The 21900-nt window shown below is 46.3% G+C and overlaps 1 protein-coding gene across 6 annotated transcripts in view; it reads right to left on the bottom strand.

Annotated features, from left to right (window-relative positions):
- LOC141100116 (uncharacterized) overlaps positions 1-20491 on the bottom strand; it is a 51466-nt gene extending 30975 nt beyond the window's left edge. For 2 of the 6 annotated variants that reach the window (XM_073588355.1, XM_073588356.1), the window contains exons 1-2: positions 20251-20491; positions 14205-14293 (exon numbers count right to left, since the gene is read on the bottom strand). Coding sequence is in view for 1 of the 6 variants with exons in the window: in XM_073588357.1 (XP_073444458.1) it covers positions 14205-14273 (69 nt within the window). In the remaining 5 variants the exon portion in view is untranslated. The remainder of the gene's footprint in view (positions 1-14204; positions 14294-20250) is intronic. The other 4 variants (XM_073588358.1, XM_073588357.1, XM_073588360.1 and 1 more) reach the window with 4 other exon arrangements.
- Positions 20492-21900: the final 1409 nt, after the last annotated feature.

Below are 21900 nucleotides of genomic sequence, written 5' to 3'. Positions count from 1 at the left end.
AGTAGAGTATAGGGCATGTATCCGGTGGTGCTATGTACCCGATTGTTATACACCCATATGAGCTCTGCTACATACAGTGCCTTGCGAAAGTATTCGGCCCCCTGGAACTTTTTAACCTTTTCCCACAGATCATGCGTCAAACATAAAAGATACCAAATGTAAATTTTGGGTGAAGAAACAACAACAAGTGGGACACAATTGTGAAGTTGAATGAAATTTATTGGTTACCGTATATACTCGAGTATAAGTCGATCCGAGTATAAGTCGACCCCCCTAATTTTGCCACAAAAAACTGGGAGAACTTATTGACTCGAGTATAAGTCTAGGGTGGGAAATGCTCCATAGATTATTTCCCCATATGGTGTCCCCAGAAGAAGCTCCATAGATTATTCCCCCATTAGAAGCTCCATATTGTTGCCCCATATACTGCCCCCATAAGCAGCTCCATAGATTATTCCCCCATATACTGCCCCCATTAGAAGCTCCTTAAGATTATTCCCCCATGTGCTGCCGCTGCATGTAAAAATAAAAAAATGACATACTCACCTCTCCGTCGCTGGGTGTCAGATTCTCACCTGTCCTGCGTCCATGGCTGCTCACCGCTATCTGCCACGTCATCAGTCAGTGACGTTCGACTGCAGGGGGCGCGGCGCGCACTAACCACGTCACCGCGCCCTCTGCTGTCTGAAGTCACTGACCGATGACAGACACAGACAGCAGCAAGCAGCCATGGACGCAGGACAGGTGAGTATCGCTATACTTATCCGTCCTGACGCTGTGTCTTGAGCCCCCAGTTTCTCCGCGCTCTCTCTTCCTGCCTTCAGCGGTCACGTGGTACCGCTCATTAAAACTCATGAATATGAGCATATTCATGAGTTTTAATGAGCGGCACCACGTGACCGCTGAAGGCAGGAAGAGAGAGCACGTGTAGAAGCTGGGGGCTCAAGAAACAGCGTCAGGACGGGTAAGTATGACCTGACACCCCCGCCCCCCTCCCCCTCCGACCCCCTTTGTATATGACTCGAATATAAGACGAGAGGGGGACTTTCAGCCCAATTTTTTGGGCTGAAAATCTCGACTTATATTCGAGTATATACGGTATTTTAAATTTTTGTGGAAATTCAAAAACTGAGAAGTGGGGCATGCATAGGCAATCACCCTCTCTTTCCCATCTTGGATCTGCGACAGCACGGCTTCAAGTCCATGTAAGCTTCCATCTGTATGAAAAATGAAGGGTTGAGAGAAATCGGCATAGGCCAGGACCAGGGCCTTTGTCAGAGCCATCTTCAAGGTTTGGAACGCTTTCTCCTGGCACTCTCCCCACTGGATCTTTCAATTTTTTGCTCCTGCTGATATTCCTTTCAACAGTTCTAGTAACGGATTCGCAATGTGGGTGAAGTTTTCACGAACCATTGATAATATCAAGTCAGTCCTAAGAAGGCTCGAACATCTTTTACAGTTTTCGGGGTTGGCCAGTCTTGCACTGCTGCAATCTTTTCACAAGATGGACGTACACCTTCTGCAGAGACCACATGCCCCAGGTACCAATCTGGGTGTGGAAAAGGTGACATCTGGATGGTTTCACTCGAAGCCCATGCTTCTGTAGCTGGCTGAGTACTTGCTCAAAACACTGTAAGTGTTCATCGAAAGTGGGGGCAAATACAATTAGGTCATCCAGGTAGATGAGAGTGGCTTCAAAGTTCAGATCCCCCAAGCACCTCTCCATGAGTCATTGAAAAGTACCGAGAGCATTAGCAAATCCAAAAGGCATTCTGTTGAACTTGTACAGGCCCATAGCTAGTATAAAGGTCATCTTTGCTCGATCGTGTTCGGACATTGGCACTTGCCAGTACCCACTAGTCAGATCTAAGGTGGAAAAGTATCTGGGGTTTCCCAGAGCAGACAACGGGGCACTTCAATACGGGGCACTGGGTATGAATCTCGCACCGTACAGGCGTTTAATTTGAGATAGTCCACACAGAACTGTAGAGTGCCATCCTTTTTCCGTACGAGGACGACGGGCGCAGCCCATGGGCTCTGACTTTCTCGGCTGACACCATTCTGTAACATTTGAGCTAACATTCCTTTTACCTCCTTGTACATTTGAAGAAAAATCTCCAAAAAGACATTTTTACTCCTTTACATATAAATATATTAATTATTCCTCATCAAATATAGATCAATAGAGACGAATCTCAATTGTAATAAAAAACAGGAGAATACCAGAGTCCAGAACTATTTTAATGAATATAAATTTTTATTAGTGCAAAAAGACACACACGAGAAACAGGACAAGTATGATTGTCAATAGATTAGGCACTCTATGGGTTAGTAGCCCAGAACCATAAAAAGAAACAGACCAGCAACCAAATAGTTAACAGAGCCAAGTGGAACAACCTCATGAAAGGTAAATATTCCTGTAGATGTCCAATGAACAATAGGGCTAAACAATAATCTCACAAAGGGATCCCTAAGGGGGCCGTTACACACAACGATATTGTGAACGATATCATTGCAACGTCGCCAGTTTGGTGACGTTGCAGCGATGTCGAAACTACATCTGTTGTGAGTTCATTTTCCCCTTCACCGTCGATGTCTGATGAACTCCCTCTTCTGGTGAAGGAAGGTAGTGAGGATGATTACCAAACACCTGATCTGGTAGATGATGACTGGGTAACAGGAACTGCTGACTGGATATAAGGCAGCCGACGCCCTTCTGAGTCGCTGGTGATTTCTCTGCTGGATTCTTGGAGACCAGTCTGATTCCTGCTTCCCAAAGATAAGTTTTTGCTCTGCTATTGAACTTATTAGTTTTGTTTTGTTTACCTTGTTTTTTGGAGTTCAGCCATCCCCGGTCGGGGTGTGCTGAGTTCCATTTTTGTCTCTGATCAGTTTGTCTCTTTGCTCTGTCTTCAGAATTCAGAGTGCTGATATAGTCATTTTGAAGTCCTAGCGACTTCAGGGCCTGTTTTTCCTATCAGACGGTTGGGACATTTTTTGGTAGGGTTTTTTGCGGATTGCAGACAGCAGCTTTTCTATCCTGTCCTTTTTAGTTAGCTTGGGCCCCATCGTTTGCTCAACCTATCTTTCTATCTGTGTTAGTGTTTTCATCTTGCTTCACCGTCATTATATGTTGGGGGCTGCCTATTGCTTTGGGGTCTGCTCTGGGGCAGTTTAGATTTCCCCTTTATTTCTTTAGGCCTATTTAGTTCTCCGGCTGTGATCGAGGGGTCTAGGGCATCGTAGGAACCCCCCACAGCTACTGTTAGTTGTTGTGGATAGGATCAGGGGTCTGCAATCCGATAGCTACCAACCTCTCCGGTTTACTGGACTTAGCTTGTATTTTTGTTTTTTCCTCCTTCGGTCACTCAATCATAACATACATCGTTGCGTGTGACATGTAGCAACGATCAGATGGCTATTCGTTGCTTAATGCTCTGGGCCATAATTCTGTCGTTGGTCTCCCGCTGGGTAGCACACATCGCTGCCTGTGAGAGCGAGAGACCAACGATCAGCGATGCTGGGAGCTGGTATCCAGGGTAAACAGCGGGTAACTAAGAGCCGCGCGGCTCTTAGTTGCACGCTGGTATCCATGGTAAACAGCAGGTATGGCTCCGCTCCCACCCTCCCATATATAATATATATGTATGGCTCCGCTCCCACCCTCCCATATATAATATATATGTATGGCTCCGCTCCCACCCTCATATATATATATATATATATATATATATATATATATATATATATATATATATATACACACACACACACTCACTGGCCACTTTATTAGGTACACCATGCTAGTAAGGGGTTGGACCCCCTTTTGCCTTCAGAACTGCCTCAATTCTTCGTGGCAGAGATTCAACAAGGTGCTGGAAGCATTCCTCAGAGATTTTGGACCATATTGACATGATGGCATCACACAGTTGGCGCAGATTTGTCGGCTGCACATCCCTGATGCGAATCTCCCGTTCCACCACATCCCAAAGATGCTCTATTGGATTGAGATCTGGTGACTGAGGAGGCCATTTGAGTACAGTGAACTCATTGTCATGTTCAAGAAACCAATCTGAGATGATTCGAGCTTTATGACATGGCGCATTATCCTGCTGAAAGTAGCCATCAGATGTTGGGTACATTGTGGTCATAAAGGGATGGACATGGTCAGCAACAATACTCAGGTAGGCTGTGGCGTTGCAACGATGCTCAATTGGTACCAAGGGGCCCAAAGAGTGCCAAGAAAAAATTCCCCACACCATAACACCACCACCACCAGCCTGAACCGTTGATACAAGGCAGGATGGATCCATGCTTTCATGTTGTTTACGCCAAATTCTGACCCTACCATCCGAATGTCGCAGCAGAAATCGAGACTCATCAGACCAGGCAACGTTTTTCCAATCTTCTACTGTCCAATTTCGATGAGCTTGTGCAAATTGTAGCCTCAGTTTCCTGTTCTTAGCTGAGAGGAGTGGTACCCAGTGTGGTCTTCTGCTGCTGTAGCCCATCTGCCTCAAAGTTCGACGCACTGTGCATTCAGAGATGCTCTTCTGCCTACCTTGGTTGTAACGGGTGCCAATTTGAGTCACTGTTGCCTTTCTATCAGCTCGAACCAGTCTGCCCATTCTCCTCTGACCTCTGGCATCAACAAGGCATTTCCGGCCACAGAACTGCCGCTCACTGGATTTTTTTTCTTTTTCGGACCATTCTCTGTAAACCCTAGAGATGGTTGTGCGTGAAAATCCCAGTAGATCAGCAGTTTCTGAAATACTCAGACCAGCCCTTCTGGCACCAACAATCATGCCACGTTCAAAGGCACTCAAATCACCTTTCTTCCCCATACTGATGCTCGGTTTGAACTGCAGGAGATTGTCTTGACCATGTCTACATGCCTAAATGCACTGAGTTGCCGCCATGTGATTGGCTGATTAGAAATTAAGTCTTAAAACACAGTTGGACAGGTGTACCTAATAAAGTGGCCAGTGAGTGTATATTATTTATATATATATATATATATATATATATATATATATATATATATATGGCTCCGCTCCCACTCTCCCGCCCTTGTATATATGGCTCCGCTCCCACTCTCCCGCCCTTGTATATATGGCTCCGCTCCCACTCTCCCTCCCTTGTATATATGGCTCCGCTCCCACTCTCCCTCCCTTGTATATATGGCTCCGCTCCCACTCTCCCTCCCTTGTATATATGGCTCCGCTCCCACTCTCCCTCCCTTGTATATATGGCTCCGCTCCCACTCTCCCTCCCTTGTATATATGGCTCCGCTCCCACTCTCCCTCCCTTGTATATATGGCTCCGCTCCCACTCTCCCTCCCTTGTATATATGGCTCCGCTCCCACTCTCCCTCCCTTGTATATATGGCTCCGCTCCCACTCTCCCTCCCTTGTATATATGGCTCCGCTCCCACTCTCCCTCCCTTGTATATATGGCTCCGCTCCCACTCTCCCTCCCTTGTATATATATGGCTCAGCTCGGCTCCCCCATCCTCCCCCCATCATACTTACCCTCACATCGCTGACCTTCCTTCCCGTCGCTGAACTTCCCTCCATGCATCTCGCGGTGCTTCAGCTCCTGTGCGGAGCAGTCACGTGCTACCGCTCATTAAGGTCTATGAATATGGACGCCACGCCTATGGGAGATGAGTGGCGTCCATATTCATGACCTTAAATGAGCGGCACACTTGACCGCTCAGCGCTGGATGAAGCCGCCGCGCCGACAGGGACCGCTAGGTGAGTATCAGCTGCTGCACCGCCGCCTGCTCCCCTTGTGTCCGCGGACCAGCAAGGGCACTGAAACGGCCCGGTGCTGGGCCGCGGACCGGTGGTTGGGGACCCCTGAACTAATGTACAACATTAGAGGCCAAATGGCAACATGTGAAACCGGGACTCCACAGAATAAATCTACATACTGTATGTGTATTGCACAAAGCCCACAAAAAAGTAGAATGACCGCTACAAGAACATACCCATCATGACGTAGTCTAAGAGGTGCGCTGGTCTGGATACCCCAACGCGCGTTTCGCGGTATGAATGTTGCTTCCTCGGGGGCGTGGGTTAAGATGTAGACTGAACCCAATTATATATCCGGCCAAGTCCACTCACATGGTAAAGCTAGACCAATTAAGTGAGAGGAGTAGCGCATGTGTACCGCGGGTGGGGGAAACAGCTTCCCTTGAGTTGATCCAAAGTGTGCTGAAGTCATCTAGGGACAGCCGGCGCCTAGCTATCTCCCTGGCAACACCAGAGACACAGAGGAAAACAACCAGAGTGTGCCAACGTCACGAAGGGACGGCCGTCGCCTGGCCATCACCCGGGCAAGGGGGGAAACACCACGGCAATCAATAAGGGGCAGCAACAAGTCATAGAAAAAGTAAGTAAATGTGAACACTTATTGAATGGCTCCGATATATGAAATCCTATACTAATATAAACATGCATAAGATAGAATTGCATAAGTCATAAAAAAAAAACAAACAAAAGAAATGCACATTACAAGATATTGTCTCACAAAAAAAGGTTAATTATAGTCAGGGTTCTGTTTTTAGAATGTTCCAATGTTTATTGAGAACGTCCCTCATCTTGTCCCATTCCCCATTAAATGTCGAGATAAACCTAACGGTGCCCTTTTGTTTTTTATTGGGTGTTGGATGCAGGAGATTTAATCGGTTTGTCCTTTTTGCTCGATTAAAACCCCTCATTGTTCATTGGACATCTACAGGAATATTGTTCCACTTGGCTCTTTTAACTATTTGGTTGCTGGTCTGTTTCTTTTTATGGTTCTGGGCTACTAACCCATAGAGTACCTTATCTATTGACAATCATACTTATCCTGTTTCTCATGTGTGTCTTTTTGCACTAATAAAAATTTATATTCATTAAAATAGTTCTGGACTCTGGTATTCTCCTGTTTTTTTACTCCTTGTACATTTGCGGGGGAATCTGTCTGTAACGTTCTCTCACAGGTGCAGCGTTACCTGTCGGAATCTCATGGGTGATGGCAGTCACACAACCGAAATCATCCTCGTGTCTAGCGAACACTTCCTGATAACACTCCAACACGGTCTCGACTTGTTTCACCTGCTGCGGTGTGAACTCTGCCAACTCAGCACGAGTTTGTTCTAGGATGTGGCGTCCCCTTTTTTGTGATTGACGTTCGAATACAGGTGTTGTCTCTACAGCTACAGTCCAGGGGTCTTCCTTTTTTACCTTTAATTGGACGACCTGTGATGGTATAAGCTCCTCTGACATGCCTATTATTTTCCTGATTTCACCTTTGGGGGTAAGCGTCAGAGTGTCTTCCCTTGGTTCACACACGGCACGGGTATTACCTTCACACACGGTAGCTAATGTCTTGGCTATTAAGTGCCCCGATGGTAGATTCTCCACAGTCGCTAGTTCCAGTTGAACTTCAACCCCTTCTAACGGGGTACACGCTCGGACAGGTAGTGACAGTACACTTTGACCCGGAGGTAAGTCAAGCTTGGTGGTGGCTGGTATGATCACCTTCCCCAACACCTTTCCTTCACAAAAGACCTCTTGTGCCTGGGCCATCCGGATCAATTGCTGAAATACTTTCCTTTGTGGAGTATGCGGGCCCCATTGTTTCAGGAATGCGTTCGGAGATGCTCTAATCAGAAGACTTCCGAACTCTGAGTACATTCATTCCAGGTGTAATGGTATGTCCCTGTACGGGGTCACCAGCGGTCAACACTACTCCTTTACGGCCCAGATCTTACTTTAATCTGCATCACATGCGACTGGTATGGGTAGTTGATTGGCGGCCGTCAACTTAATCACTGGATCCCACTCTGGCCTCACATCTTTTGGAAAGTGTCTTAAAGTATGTCTCGGGCATCATGCTTACTTGAGAGCCCGTGTCTACAAGGCAGTGTACGGCCCGTCCATCTATTTCGGCCCATACCAATGGACTCACTGACACTAAATTGGTGGGACTATCGGTATTCCTTTCGGGCTGATCTTGCTCTGGACAGCGTCCCCCAGCCTCGGAGCCTTTTTGTTTAACGGGGGATGTTTTGGGGGCCGCAACCGGCCATATGACCCAATTCTCCACAAAGATAGCACGTTAGGGGCTCTCTCCGACGAGACCCTCTTTCATCCCAACGTGGCACTGAGGGGGTTTTGTTACTGGGTGTACTTATCAAGGTCACCTTTTTAGTCTCAATCAGATCCTTCCTCTTTAGTTGGATCTCTTTTCTTAAATCTTCCACCCATCCTGGTTCAGCAGTTGCTTTCACGGCCGCCTCCTGACTCCGGACTTGTGCTGCCGGCACTGTCACCCCCTGTTACTGTTCGCGTGCCTCACTTCCCACCTCTGCAAAGATCAAATGTGGATTCACGCGGAAGCACTCTCGTAGAGCCTGCTTAAGCTACGCATCTCTCATCCCAGTCACTAATTGGTCGCACAATACCACATCAGTAGGCCATACTCCCAAGCCGTCTTTTCTGACTATGACGGTATGGATTCCTTACAACGCATTCATATATTGGGTCACTGTCTCCCCATCTATTTGCCCCCGCGAAACAGCCGCATGCGTAGTTTCCCTACGTCTCTGGGGGGTCCCCTCTAGTATCTGCAGTACTTTGTCAAGGGTATCTCATTCACCGGATGTCCGCAATATAACAATCTCTTGCCTCCCCGTCTAAGGCCATCACAGCGACCTCCGCCTGCAAGGTTGGAACCATAAGGTGCATTCTCATCATCCCCTTTATACGCTCAGTCCAGCTCCACAACATGGTGTTAATACCATTAAACTTTGGGAGGCTATTCAACATTGTCCCCAAAGAAATGCTAGATCTAGGACCCTCCCCAGACGCTTGGTCTGCCATGTTCATATGTGTGGACTGCATCCTGCCGACTACGCCAAGTGTAAGCAGGTAGCGGGATGCAGTAACGGACAAGAGGCAGACCAAGGGTTAACAAAGGGTTCAATTAACAGGAGGTTACTCCTCGCAGGGAGATATTTAAATGAGGGAGATAGTTAAAACCCACTTGGAAGTATTCTTTGTATTAGGGAAGAACAAATAGGGGAAGATAATATACTGTATTTTCCGCTTTGTAAGACGCACTTTTTTCCCCCCAAACTTGGGGCAGCGCAAGCGCTGATGGTGATCTCGGGACAGATCTCGCTGAAATCTCATCTCTCGAGATCTCAGTCCCGAGATCACCATCAGCGCATGCGCCGCCCCCGGCAGCGGCCGCCATATTGCCGGAGCCCAAAATAGAGGGAACCGAGAGGGAGCCCCGGGGTTCTGGCCTGTCGCAAAATGTCGCCACAGTCCCGGGACTGGAACCGGAGACACCGATGGGCACGTGGAGACACGGCTGGGCACCCGGAGACACCCACAGCGCCGACGGACACCCGGTAAATGTGGGCAGAGCCCCGGGCTGCTGCACACACCCCCCTGGCAGCAGCGCAAGCCCCCCCTGGTAGCAGCACGAGCCCCCCCCCTGGCAGCAGCACAAGCCCCCCCCCCTGGCAGCAGCACGAGCCCCCCCCCCTGGCAGCAGCACGAGCCCCCCCCCCCCTGGCAGCAGCACGAGCCCCCCCCCCTGGCAGCAGCACGAGCCCCCCCCCCTGGCAGCAGCACGAGCCCCCCCCCCCTGGCAGCAGCACGAGCCCCCCCCCCTGGCAGCAGCACGAGCCCCCCCCCCTGGCAGCAGCACGAGCCCCCCCCCCTGGCAGCGCGCTGCACATCGGAGCACCCTCTCATCCCTTCCTGCGGCCTGCAGTATCACCCCACTCCTGCCTCCTCCAGCAGCGACCCTGGGACCCCACTTCACCGCAGCCACCACCCCCAGTAAACAATAAGACACCTGGATTATAAGAGGCACCACCATTTTATTAAAAAAAGTTTTTTCCTATTTTTCTCCTCAAAATTTGTGGTGCGTCTTATAATCCGGAACGTCTTATATAGCGAAAAATACGGTAAATTATACACTTATCCCTTTGGACTCCAGTTACATAAGTGTCCCTCTCTTTAACTGGGGCCACTTGGAATGAGCCACAACGGGGATCTGTTACAGTCCTGTGGAAAATGGGGGAATCTTTTCTGGCGTTGAGAATGTCCTCTTGTGGTCCTGACGGTGTCGATGGCCTCTATAAGGCTAGTTTCACACTAGCGCATGGAGGAGCTGCGGAGGGATGCGGACTTCCTTAATGAAGCTCCGCCCACTGCCGCGCCTCCTCCGCTCAGCTCCGCCTCCGTTGGCATGCGTACCCTATCTTTAGCATTGGGTACGCAGGCCGTGCCGATATATGCGGATGCCTCTGCATGCGTCGTTTTGACGGTGCGGCGACCGGCGCCAAACGCAACGTGTTGCATTTTGTTGCGGTCGCCGCACTGTCAAAAAGACGCATGTGGAAGCATACACATACATCGACATGGCCTGCGTACCCAATGCTAAAGATAGGGTACGCAGGCCACATGCCGACGAAGGCGGAACTGAACGGAGGAGGCGCGACAGTGGGCGGAGCTTCACTGAGGAAGTCTGCATTCCTCCATACGCTAGTGTAAAACTAGCCTAATACTGGCGATGACGGTGTCTTCTTTCGATCCTGACAAAGGCGATGATTGCCCGTGGTTCTAGCACGGGCACTGGCCCCAACGGATACAGGGAAGAAGGGAGGATAGATTCTTCCGTCAGCGTAAGAATCCTTGCACACGGTTCCGACACAGTTCACAACGGCCTGTTCGGTCTGCTGTGTTGTACCATTGAGCACCGGTATTTCTTAGCCTACAGTCATGGCCAAAAGTATTGACACCCCTGCAATTCTGTCAGATAATATTCAGTTTCTTCCTGAAAATGATTGCAAACACACATTTTTTGGTATTATCTTCATTTAATTTGTCTTAAATGAAAAAACACAAACGAGAATGAAGCAAAAAGCAAAACATTGATCATTTCACACAAAACTCCAAAAATGGGCCGGACAAAAGTATTGGCACCCTCAGCCTAATACTTGGTTGCACAACCTTTAGCCAAAATAACTGCAACCAACCGCTTCCGGTAACCATCAATGAGTTTCTTACAATGCTCTGCTGGAATTTTAGACCATTCTTCTTTAGCAAACTACTCCAGGTCCCTGATATTTGAAGGGTGCCTTCTCCAAACTGCCATTTTTAGATCTCTCCACAGGTGTTCTATGGGATTCAGGTCTGGACTCATTGCTGGCCACCTTAGAAGTCTCCAGTGCTTTCTCTCAAACCATTTTCTAGTGCTTTTTGAAGTGTGTTTTGGGTTATTGTAATGCTGGAAGACCCATGACCTCTGAGGGAGAGCTAGCTTTCTCACACTGGGCCCTACATTATGCTGCAAAATTTGTTGGTAGTCTTCTGACTTCATAATGCCATGCACACGGTCAAGCAGTCCAGTGCCAGAGGCAGCAAAGCAACCCCAAAACATCAGGGAACCTCCGCCATGTTTGACTGTAGGGACCATGTACTTTTCTTTGAATGCCTCTTTTTTCTCCTGTAAACTCTATGTTGATGCTTTTGCCCTAAAAGCTCTACTTTTGTCTCATCTGACCAGAGAACATTCTTCCAAAATGTTTTAGGCTTTTTCAGGTAAGTTTTGGCAAACTCCAGCCTGGCTTTTTTATGTCTCGGGGTAAGAAGTGGAGTCTTCCTGGGTCTCCTACCATACAGTCCCTTTTCATTCAGATGCCGACGGATAGTACGGGTTGACACCGTTGTACCCTCGGACTGCAGGGCAGCTTGAACTTGTTTGGATGTTAGTGGAGGTTCTTTATCCAACATCCGCACAATCTTGCGTTGAAATCTCTTGTCAATTTTTCTTTTCCGTCCACATCTAGGGAGGTTAGCCACAGTGCCATGGGCTTTAAACTTCTTGATGACACTGCGCACGGTAGACACAGGAACATTCAGATCTTTGGAGATGGACTTGTAGCCTTGAGATTGCTCATGTTTCCTCAAAATTTGGTTTCTCAAGTCCTCAGACAGTTCTTTGGTCTTCTTTCTTTTCTCCGTGCTCAATGTGGTACACACAAGGACACAGGACAGAGGTTGAGTCAACTTTAATCCATGTCAACTGGCTGCAAGTGTGATTTAGTTATTGCCAACACCTGTTAGGTGCCACAGGTAAGTTACAGGTGCTGTTAATTACACAAATTAGAGAAGCATCACATGATTTTTCGAACAGTGCCAATACTTTTGTCCACCCTCTTTGTTATGTTTGGTGTGGAATTATATCCAATTTGGCTTTAGGACAATTCTTTTTGTGTTTTTCATTTAAGACAAATTAAATGAAGATAATAATACCAAAGAATTTGTGTTTGCAATCATTTTCAGGAAGAAACTGAGTATTATCTGACAGAATTGCAGGGGTGTCAATACTTTTGGCCATGACTGTAGTTTCACATTAGCGTTTTTTAGCGCAGCGCTTTGTGCGCAATAGAGACGCATGCAAAAAATGCATCATGCGTTTTGCATGCGTTTGCTTTTTTTAGGCGCATGCGTTTTAACCAGTTTCGAGCCATGTTAACTCTTAAAATGCATGCGATTTTAAACGCAGGCGTGTGCATGTCCATGCGCACGCTTGCGTTCCCATAGACTGTAATGTGATTTTTTGGCGCATACCGTGCAGATGCGTTTGACACGTTGGACGGACCAAAAATGCAACAGGTTGCATCCGGCGCACACTACAGAAAACGCATGTGCACGAAAACGCATACAAACGCTAGACCATGCGCCCCCATGTCAAACAAAGGGGAGCATGGCGCATGCGCATGGACGCGCACAATGCACTACACTAAAAAACGCTAGTGTGAAACCAGCCTTACACAGACCTTGCATTCCCCGGTCAGTACCGTCGGCCAGGGCAGTTGTAGAAAAGACAGCGCCTCAAACGTTGATGAAAAAGAACTCACATTTTATTCTGCCTCCTGTGGCAACGTTTCGATCCAAAGATCTTTCTCAAGCTTGAGAAAGATCTTTGGATCGAAACGTTGCCACAGGAGACAGAATAAAATGTGAATTCTTTTTCACCAACGTTTGAGGCGCTGTCTTTTCTACTATTTGGTATGGACGTTTTTCCGGGACGAACTCCCTGAGTGTGACGTGCGTCTTAATTAGTGTCCCGTAGGACCTTGGCTATATGAAGTGCGGTTTAACTTATAATTTTTGATTGGCCAGGGCAGTTGTGTCAGAGTCATCAGCCAAGTTCGCAGTCTTGTTAAGGTCCTTGATGTAGGCGGGGACAGCGGTACATGTGGTGTGTCAGCGGGACCCCGTCGTCAGTTCCTGTCAGCGCGTCCTCTCGTCCCTGGTTTCTTAGCTCCGCCCCCTCGCCTCACAGCTAACTTTACCTCACAGGACTGATAAGCGCTCAGCGTTTCCGCCTCAACAGTTTCAATTTCTGGGCGTGCATTTTCTGCCTGCTTAGCCTCATTTTCTCAAGCACAGGGAACATCCAGTTACTCTAAGCGCTCCACCCTGTAACTTAGGTGACAGACCCGACGGTTTTGGACACGTTACAGATGAGACAAGCCTGGCTTGCTTCTTCTCTTTACACCGGCTTCCTGCAGCTCTTCCTGTGCTGAGCGATCACGTGACACAGCTCATTAAGGTAATGAATATGCACGCGTCTCCACTCCCATAGGCATGGAGGAAATATTTATTACCTTAATGAGCGGTGCCACATGATTGCTCGGCACAGGAAGAGCTGCAGGAAGCCGGCACCAACAAGATGCTGCGAAAGCACCAGGACCAAAGAGATGCTACGAGGGCGAGTAGGATTTTTTTATTTTTTTGCAATAGAAAGCATGCATACCCGGACAGTAATGGGGGGAGCCATGCATACCAGGACAGTGATGGGGGGGGGGGAGCCACGAATACCAGGACAGCGAGGGAAAAAAAAAAAAAAAAAAAAAAAAAAACACATACCAGGACAGGGATGAGGGGACAATGCATACCCGGCTTAAGCTCAAGTCAATAAGCTTACCCAGTTTTCCGTGGCAAAATTAGGTACCTCGGCTTATATTCAGGTCGGCTTATACTAGAGTATATACGGTACTTATTTTTTTTCACCCACTGGTTCTGCATTTTGGCCTTGTTTTTGACAAATAATGGCATGTGTAATTTGTCATGTGCTGTTGTTCATTTGAGGTCTAATTACTTAGTTTTACTAGAATGCCTCACCTCTCCAGTCAGCAGATGGGTTATTTCCAAGATGAGGTTTAGTATCCTCTTAGTTGTGTCACTCCTCATTCTTTAGCAAATCGTTACAACTACAAGAAAGAGATAAAATGAATAATAAGCCTCAAAAACAGAAAAAAAAGCATTTCCCACTTAACGACAAACCAATATCACAGAGTAAAACATTCTGCTGAAGTGGCATCATGGTCTTAAAGGAAGTCTGTCAGCAGATCTTTGCGTTAGAATTTGAAAGTAGCATGATATACAAGAGCCGGATTCCAGCAATGTATCACTCACTGGGCTATGTGTTGTAGTTTCAATAAAATCAGTTTTATCAGCAGGAAAATTTCATTAGAGTACTAGTTGTCTCCTGTCATATAGTCCTCCTCCTGTGTAGCCATGCTCCAACCACTGATTTCCAGCTTTCTGTACAAGCTATCATTGATGTGGGTGAGATTATACAGAAGTCAGCATTCAGAGAACAGGTAGAGGTGAAACAGAGAAAACAGTGATTTTATCAAAACTGCAGCAAGCAGTCTAGTAAGTGACACATTGCTGTTATCAGGGTCTCTGTCCCTGCATAATACTGCTCCCAGATTGCATAGCAAGAACCTGGTGATAGATTTTCTTTAAGTTAGAAGTCTAGTTTATTAATAAATAATACGGATAGGGTTGCTTCAAGTGAAATCGTTACAATATCAAAAGGTGCTGTAACAAACAATCAACTCTTCAAGCTCTCTCATTAAAGATCCTCCCGATTTTCAAAAAATTTGAGTTTTTAACCCCTGAGTGACTGAGCTAATATTGACATTAATGACCAGGCTAAATATTTTAAATCTGACTAATGTGACTTTGTGGTAATAACTCTGGAATGCTTCAATAGATGCCAGTGATTCTGAGATTGTTTTTTGTGACATTCACTTCATGTTAATAGTAAAGTTTGGCTAATGTGATTTGCATATATTTATTAAAAATATAAAAAAAATTTTTTTAAAAGTGAAAATTTTCATAATTTTCAAAATTGTAAGTTTTATGCCTTTATATTAGCAATTGTGTGTAATATAACTAACAATTCCCACGTCTACTTTTTCGTCTGCATAATTTTTACAACATACCGTATATACTCGTGTATAAGCCGACCCCCCCTAATTTTGCCACAGAAAACTGGGAAAGCTTATTGACTCGTGTATAAGCCTAGGGTGGAAAATGCAGCAGCTACTGGTAAATTTCAAAAATAAAAATAGATACCAATAAAAGTAAAATTAATTGAGACATCAGTAGGTTAAATGTTTTTGAATATCCATATTGAATCAGGAGCCCCATATAATGCTTCATACAGTTCATGATGGGCCCCATAAGATGCTCCATACAAAATACACCCCATATAATGCTGCACAAAGGTTAATAATGGTCTCATAAGATGCTCCATAGAATAATATGCCCCATATGTATGCCGCCCCGTAGACTATGCCCCCATATGTATGCCGCCCCGTAGACTATGCCCCCATATGTATGCCGCCCCGTAGACTATGCCCCCATATGTATGCCGCCCCGTAGACTATGCCCCCATATGTATGCCGCCCCGTAGACTATGCCCCCATATGTATGCCGCCCCGTAGACTATGCCCCCATATGTATGCCGCCCCGTAGACTATGCCCCCATATGTATGCCGCCCCGTAGACTATGCCCCCATATGTATGCCGCCCCGTAGACTATGCCCCCATATGTATGCCGCCCCGTAGACTATGCCCCCATATGTATGCTGCCCCGTAGACTATGCCCCCATATGTATGCTGCCCCATAGACTATGCCCCCATATGTATGCTGCCCCATAGACTATGCCCCCATATGTATGCTGCCCCATAGACTATGCCCCCATATGTATGCTGCCCCATAGAATATGCCCCCATATGTATGCTGCCCCATAGAATATGCCCCCATATGTATGCTGCCCCATAGATTATGCCCCCATATGCTGCTGCAAAAAAAAAGAAAAAAAAAGCCATACTCCCCTCTCCTGCTCAGGACCTGTGATATTCACCGGTCCGGGGTCCATCGCTGCTCACCACTTTCTGCGTGTCCTCTGTCAGTGACTGTTCAGCCAGCAGAGGGCGCGGAGCGCACTAACAAAAAATGGGCTGAAAATCTCGGCTTATACACGAGTATATATGGTAATTGTTTTTTGTTAGGAATTTAGATGGGTTCACAGTATTGCGAGTGCTTGAGTGACGTACTCGAGTCCCCGTTCCGCATGTTTTGCGGCTGTTAAGACACCCCCCCCAAAATAGGAAAAATAAAAGATGCAGGGATTGCCCGTTTATGGCATGCAATCCCCAAATGTTTTTTTTGACTGTCTAACAGCCGCAAAACATGCAACTCGAGCATGTCACTCAATTACCCGCCAGACTTGGTGCATACCCGAACACCCCAATGGAAACTCGAGTAGCGAGCACTTGTGCTCAACAATAGCCATCATATCGTCATTTTTTTTTTTTTTACTTTTGAAAAAACCCTAACCCCAACACCAACCCTATAAGCCCATCCCCTAACCCCAAAAAATAATCTGATTGGGGGTGAAGACATACTAATTATTGGCTTTTAATATGGTATTCAAGAAATCCCATGCCCACTATGCGTACACAGACGCCCACGGCTCACCCGCAGAGACGGACATGTGGCGTCTTTCCAGACTGCAGCATGTTAATTTATGTAGCAGGCACTGCGTAAATTACCCATAGACTTTCAATAGATGCAGTAAAACCGCATTATCTTCCTAATCACATGCGTATTAAGTGCGGGAACGCAGCTTACTACGCATGTGTACTAATTTACGTAATGGTGAATCTTGTGACACAGCCAGAAGTACACGACACAGAAAGTGGAGGAAAGTACAGAGAGAGGTCCCCTCCTTTTTTAAAGGGAATCTGTCACCTCATTTTTCCAATAGGAGATGTGGCCACCGCCATCAGGGGCTTATCTACAGCATTCTGATTGGATTTTTATCCAAGGAGCTGGAACAGAGACTTGTTTTCCCTGTTTTTTAATGCATATTTACCTCCCGGGGTAGAGGTCAAATTAAGCTGCAATAGTAAACAAAAAAAAGAAAAGCAAAAATGGGAACCAGCCTCATTTGACTCATCCTTACAACGTAGTCACCACATAATGTGGACGTTCTGGAACGCCGACCACCGGTTGGCGCTAATAGCAATTTGGCTATGACAACCATAGAGGTCTGCTGGAGCCCTCTGGTTGTTATGCCAACTCATCGGTGATCACGATCACCGCTGGGCGGGATTTCCATCGCACTTGCCAGAAGTGCGAGTTAAATGCCGCTGTTAGATTGACAGCGGCATTTAACGGGTTAACAGCTGTGGGTGGATTGCAATTCCACCTGCGCCTATTAACCACAAAACAGCTGACATGTGTCGGGAAAAATGTGGGTTCGGCGCCGGAGCCCACATCAAAGGGAGGGAATTCCGACGTGGGCGTACTATTATGCCCAACGTCAGAAAGAAGATTTTTATATATGTATTTTTTTCCAGTATGTACATATAATATTCATTATGTAAACTAAGGGGCAGGCCGCTGAGGGATCACTGACCTGTCATAAGCCCAAGCCCATACTGATGAATATCTAATCAGAGCACCACATGAAGCCCCCCACAGGCCGCCCCGAAACACAAGCATATCATTAACTAAAAACTACAAATACAGATTAAACAACAACCACAAGACGGATTTCATCAACGAAGGTATAATTTTAATCAGTATAACAGCGCCAACCTGACACTGTCTGTAGGATACTGTGCACAAACCTGCTGGCACGTTTCTTTTGAGGGCATAAAAACTTTGAAAATTTCAACATTTTCAAAATGTTCCGTTATTTTCACAAATTGCTGATCAACTTCTTAACCCTTCTAAGCTCTGCCGTGCGCCCAAACAGTGGTTTTCCACCACATATGGGGTATCGGTGTGCTCAGGAGAAATTTTGGGACTAATTTTTTCCTGATACCCTTGTAAAATAAAAAATTACGTCTAAAGTAAAAAATTTAAAGAAGAAGTTAAATGTTAATTTTTTCCCCACATTCCAAAAATTCCGGTGAAGCACATGAAGGGTAAATAAATTCCTGAAATTCCTAGTGGCAGCCCAGGCTTTACTAGTCTCAAGGTACTGTCAGTACTGTCACACTTAGCGATGCACCAGCGACCCCGACAACGATATGACCCGGTCAGGATCGCTGGTGCATCGCTAAGTGGCCGCTAGTGAGCTGCCACACAGGCAGATCTCACTAGCGATGCAGCGGTCGGCGGTCGTTACTTACCTGTCAGACGAAATAGTAATAAAAGAGGAACAATCTCACCCTAACACCCTTAAGGGGGTTTTACACTAAGCGATATCGCTAGCAATATCGCTAAAACGTCACCGGTTTTGTGACGTTATAGCGATATTGCTAGCGATATCGCTATGTGTGATACTTACCTCCGACCGGCTCCCCCGCTGTCCATCGCTGATCGCGCGAGATCGGGCGGCTCCATTTCTCGTCGGGCGCTTCCTGCTGTGTGAGACGAGCGACGCGTGGAGGCGGGCGGGAGGACGTCTGGATCGCTGTGTGTGAAAGGTGAGTATCGTGCGCTGCGTCGCTGCTGCATCGCTGTGAGATCTGCCTGTGTGACAGCTCACTAGCGATCATTTAGCGATGCACCAGCGATCCTGACCGGGTCGGATCGCTGGTGCATCCCTAAATGTAAAAGGGCCTTTAGGGAAAGTGCAGGGCATGTGCAATTTAGGGTGAGCTGTGGACTGCCCTTGTTAGGGTGGGAGTTTGGGGATTAGAGGATTGCTAGCCCCTTAGGGATTTGACAGGGTATTGTCTTCCATTGACCGAACAGAGGATCTTTGGAGACTCCCGACCCATCATCTTATTTGGTGAGATTGTTCCTCTTTTATTACCATCTCACCTGATTGCATGTTTATGTGGTCATAAAAGACCCTTTTGGTACTTTGTATCTTATATATGTGCAATTAGGTTATGGCATTTATGTGTTGAATTGTTATTCATTGCTGTACCTTTTAGATATTTTGTTCACCTATGCAACAGATTATCAGGTGACAATCTATATCCTTTATGCATCTAGGTGGTTCCCTTTGTTTCTAGGGGCCACCCATCAGATTGGCATTTTTTATGCATCTTATTCACATTTGGGTGACATACTTTAGTAGTTCATATTCTAGAGTACCCGATGCTTTAGAATCAGGCCAGCAGCTAGTACATGTATAACCAGAGCAATTAAAAATAACAAAAGTCTGACTGTCACTTTCAAACAGAAAAACTGGTGTGAACACGTGCATACTAGGAGTAGCCATCTCTATACATAAGCAAAAAAGTTTCACTCTGTAGTGCTATTGCCTGTAAAAATGAACTATGAATAGCAATACTGCCCTAGATAATAGAAAAAAAATGGAGACGCTTAGCAGGTAATTTGGTCAATTCATGCATTCCCAGCAGACAACAAGGCGATTTCCGTTTTTTGGAAGCCTATCTAATGTGAATCCTCTCCTAGGATGAAGCAATTACAGTCACCGCACAGTAGGCGGCAGTTGCACGCATGTCCCGGCACTCTGACAGCCCTCTGTGGCACATCTGTGCAGAGCAAGATGTCGATCACAGCACTGGAGTGCTTATACTGCTGTAAGTGGCGACTGCGGTACCACGGGCTATCCTCCATGACTGAAAGCCAGTGGCTCCGGGAGGAATAAAGTTCATTTTCTCCAGGTAGCCGCACTTTCTGTACGGCGGCAGGACAGTATTGTAACGCTATTAAAGGGAATCTGTCTCCTCTCTTTTGCCCTATGAGATGTGGCCACCGCCATCAGGGGCTTATCTACAGCATTCTGGAAAGTGCACGAGTGGGAGGTAAGGAGTAGGCACACAATGCTGGGCAACAAAGTTGCCATTCCTTGGGGTGCTGGCATGTGTAGTGAAATATTGGTACATGTAGGAAGCTGGGATATGTCTGGGGAAAAGGTGACAGGACAGACAGACCCACCTGAAGCTCTGGAGAACTTTCCCCAGGACATTGCTGCAAACCAGAGACAAGTCACCAGCGATGTCTGACGATGCGATCTGCCCTCCACTGTCTGTCCTGTGTAGTACTTGTGTGCACTGCAGCAAAGCCGGAGCAATAGAGTGCCGATCAGTCTGCTCCAACATCACAGCCACTGGCAATCTTGTGAGGTGGAGTCCTGTGTCCTGTCCTCACTGATCACCTTCAGGGAGCTCTGAACCTGAGCTGTGCCCTTTGCTATCTTTACTTTTTGTCTGCCTGAACAAGGACCTAGGTTGGTGATTACCAACCAGTAATCTCCCAGAACCTCTTTATGTGTCCATTTTTTACAACCCACACAAACTCTTGACTCCTGTTCTCAATTGATTGTTGCACAGTGGGGTGTGATGTTCCAGCGTATGATCAATAATCCAAACCTTGCTGTGTTTTTTTCCCTATATATCCATTTTCTGATTTTTCAATGTCCAGCATAAATGAGTACACCCCAACAGATTTGTCTGCCAGCGTGTAGGCCTCATTCACATGTCAGTATTTTTACATCAGAATTTTATCAGTAGGAGGAGTGTATCCGAAACACAGAACAGGCGCCAATCTTTCAAGTATATTTTTTTCTGGAAATTCCACTCCTGCCCTTGTCATACAAACACTGATGCAAAATACTGATGTGAATGAGATCTTAGCTTACTTAGAATCAACATTTTCTATGGGATACAGTACTACAAAATACTCCCACAAATGCCGGACATTGATTGCAAACAAGATTTATTATTTTGCACACCCTAAAAGTAATCTTCCTAACAAATTCATTCAAGACCATGTTGCAAAAATGAGTAAACCCCAATGAAAGCATTAGGAGCAAATCTAAGTTTAGAATACAAAATCTTAAATCAAGTCGTCCACTACTGGGGCAACTTCTCAAACCCCTCGCTTGACCCCGATAAAATAATAAGGCTTATACTCACCTCCCGTGTTAGCGCTATTTTTGCGTTGTCGGCACTTGCTCTCTCGGGGCTCCCTGAGCTGTTGTTGTGACACATGACCCTGGCACCCAATCTGCACTGGCGTCACTATCCCCTAGTCCTGTTGAATTGAACGTGAAGAGTAAGGCTGGAATCACACATGCGAGAAACTCTGACAAGTCTCGCATTTTAACCCCTTTACTCCCTAGGGTGGTTTGCAGGTTAATGACCGGGCCAATTTTTACAATTCTGACCACTGTCCCTTTATGAGGTAATAACTCTGAAACGCTTCCATGGATCCCGGTGATTCTGACATTGTTTTCTCGTGACATATTGTACTTCATGTTAGTGGTAAAATTTCATTCATATAACTTGCGTTTATTTGTGGAAAAAACGGAAATTTGGCAAAAATTGTGAAAATTTCGCAATTTTCCAACTTTTAATTTTTATGCCCCTAAATCACAGAGATATGGCACACAAAAAACTTAATAAGTAACATTTCCCACATGTTTACTTTACATCAGCAATTTGAACCCCCAAGTGCTTCACAGAAGTTTATAACGCCCGGGCGTGAAAATAAAAAAAAATCATATTTTTTTTCCACAAACATGATCTTTTAGTCCCCAATTTTTTTATTTTCCCAAGGGTAACAAGAATTTGGACCCCAAAAGTT

Source organism: Dendrobates tinctorius, unplaced genomic scaffold (genome assembly GCF_039654945.1).
Source record: "Dendrobates tinctorius isolate UK_male_01 unplaced genomic scaffold, ASM3965494v1 ptg000103l, whole genome shotgun sequence".
Lineage (NCBI taxonomy): Eukaryota > Metazoa > Chordata > Amphibia > Anura > Dendrobatidae > Dendrobates > Dendrobates tinctorius.
The sequence above is the reverse complement of the archived record's forward strand: the minus strand, read 5'-3'. Positions and strand labels throughout refer to the sequence as shown.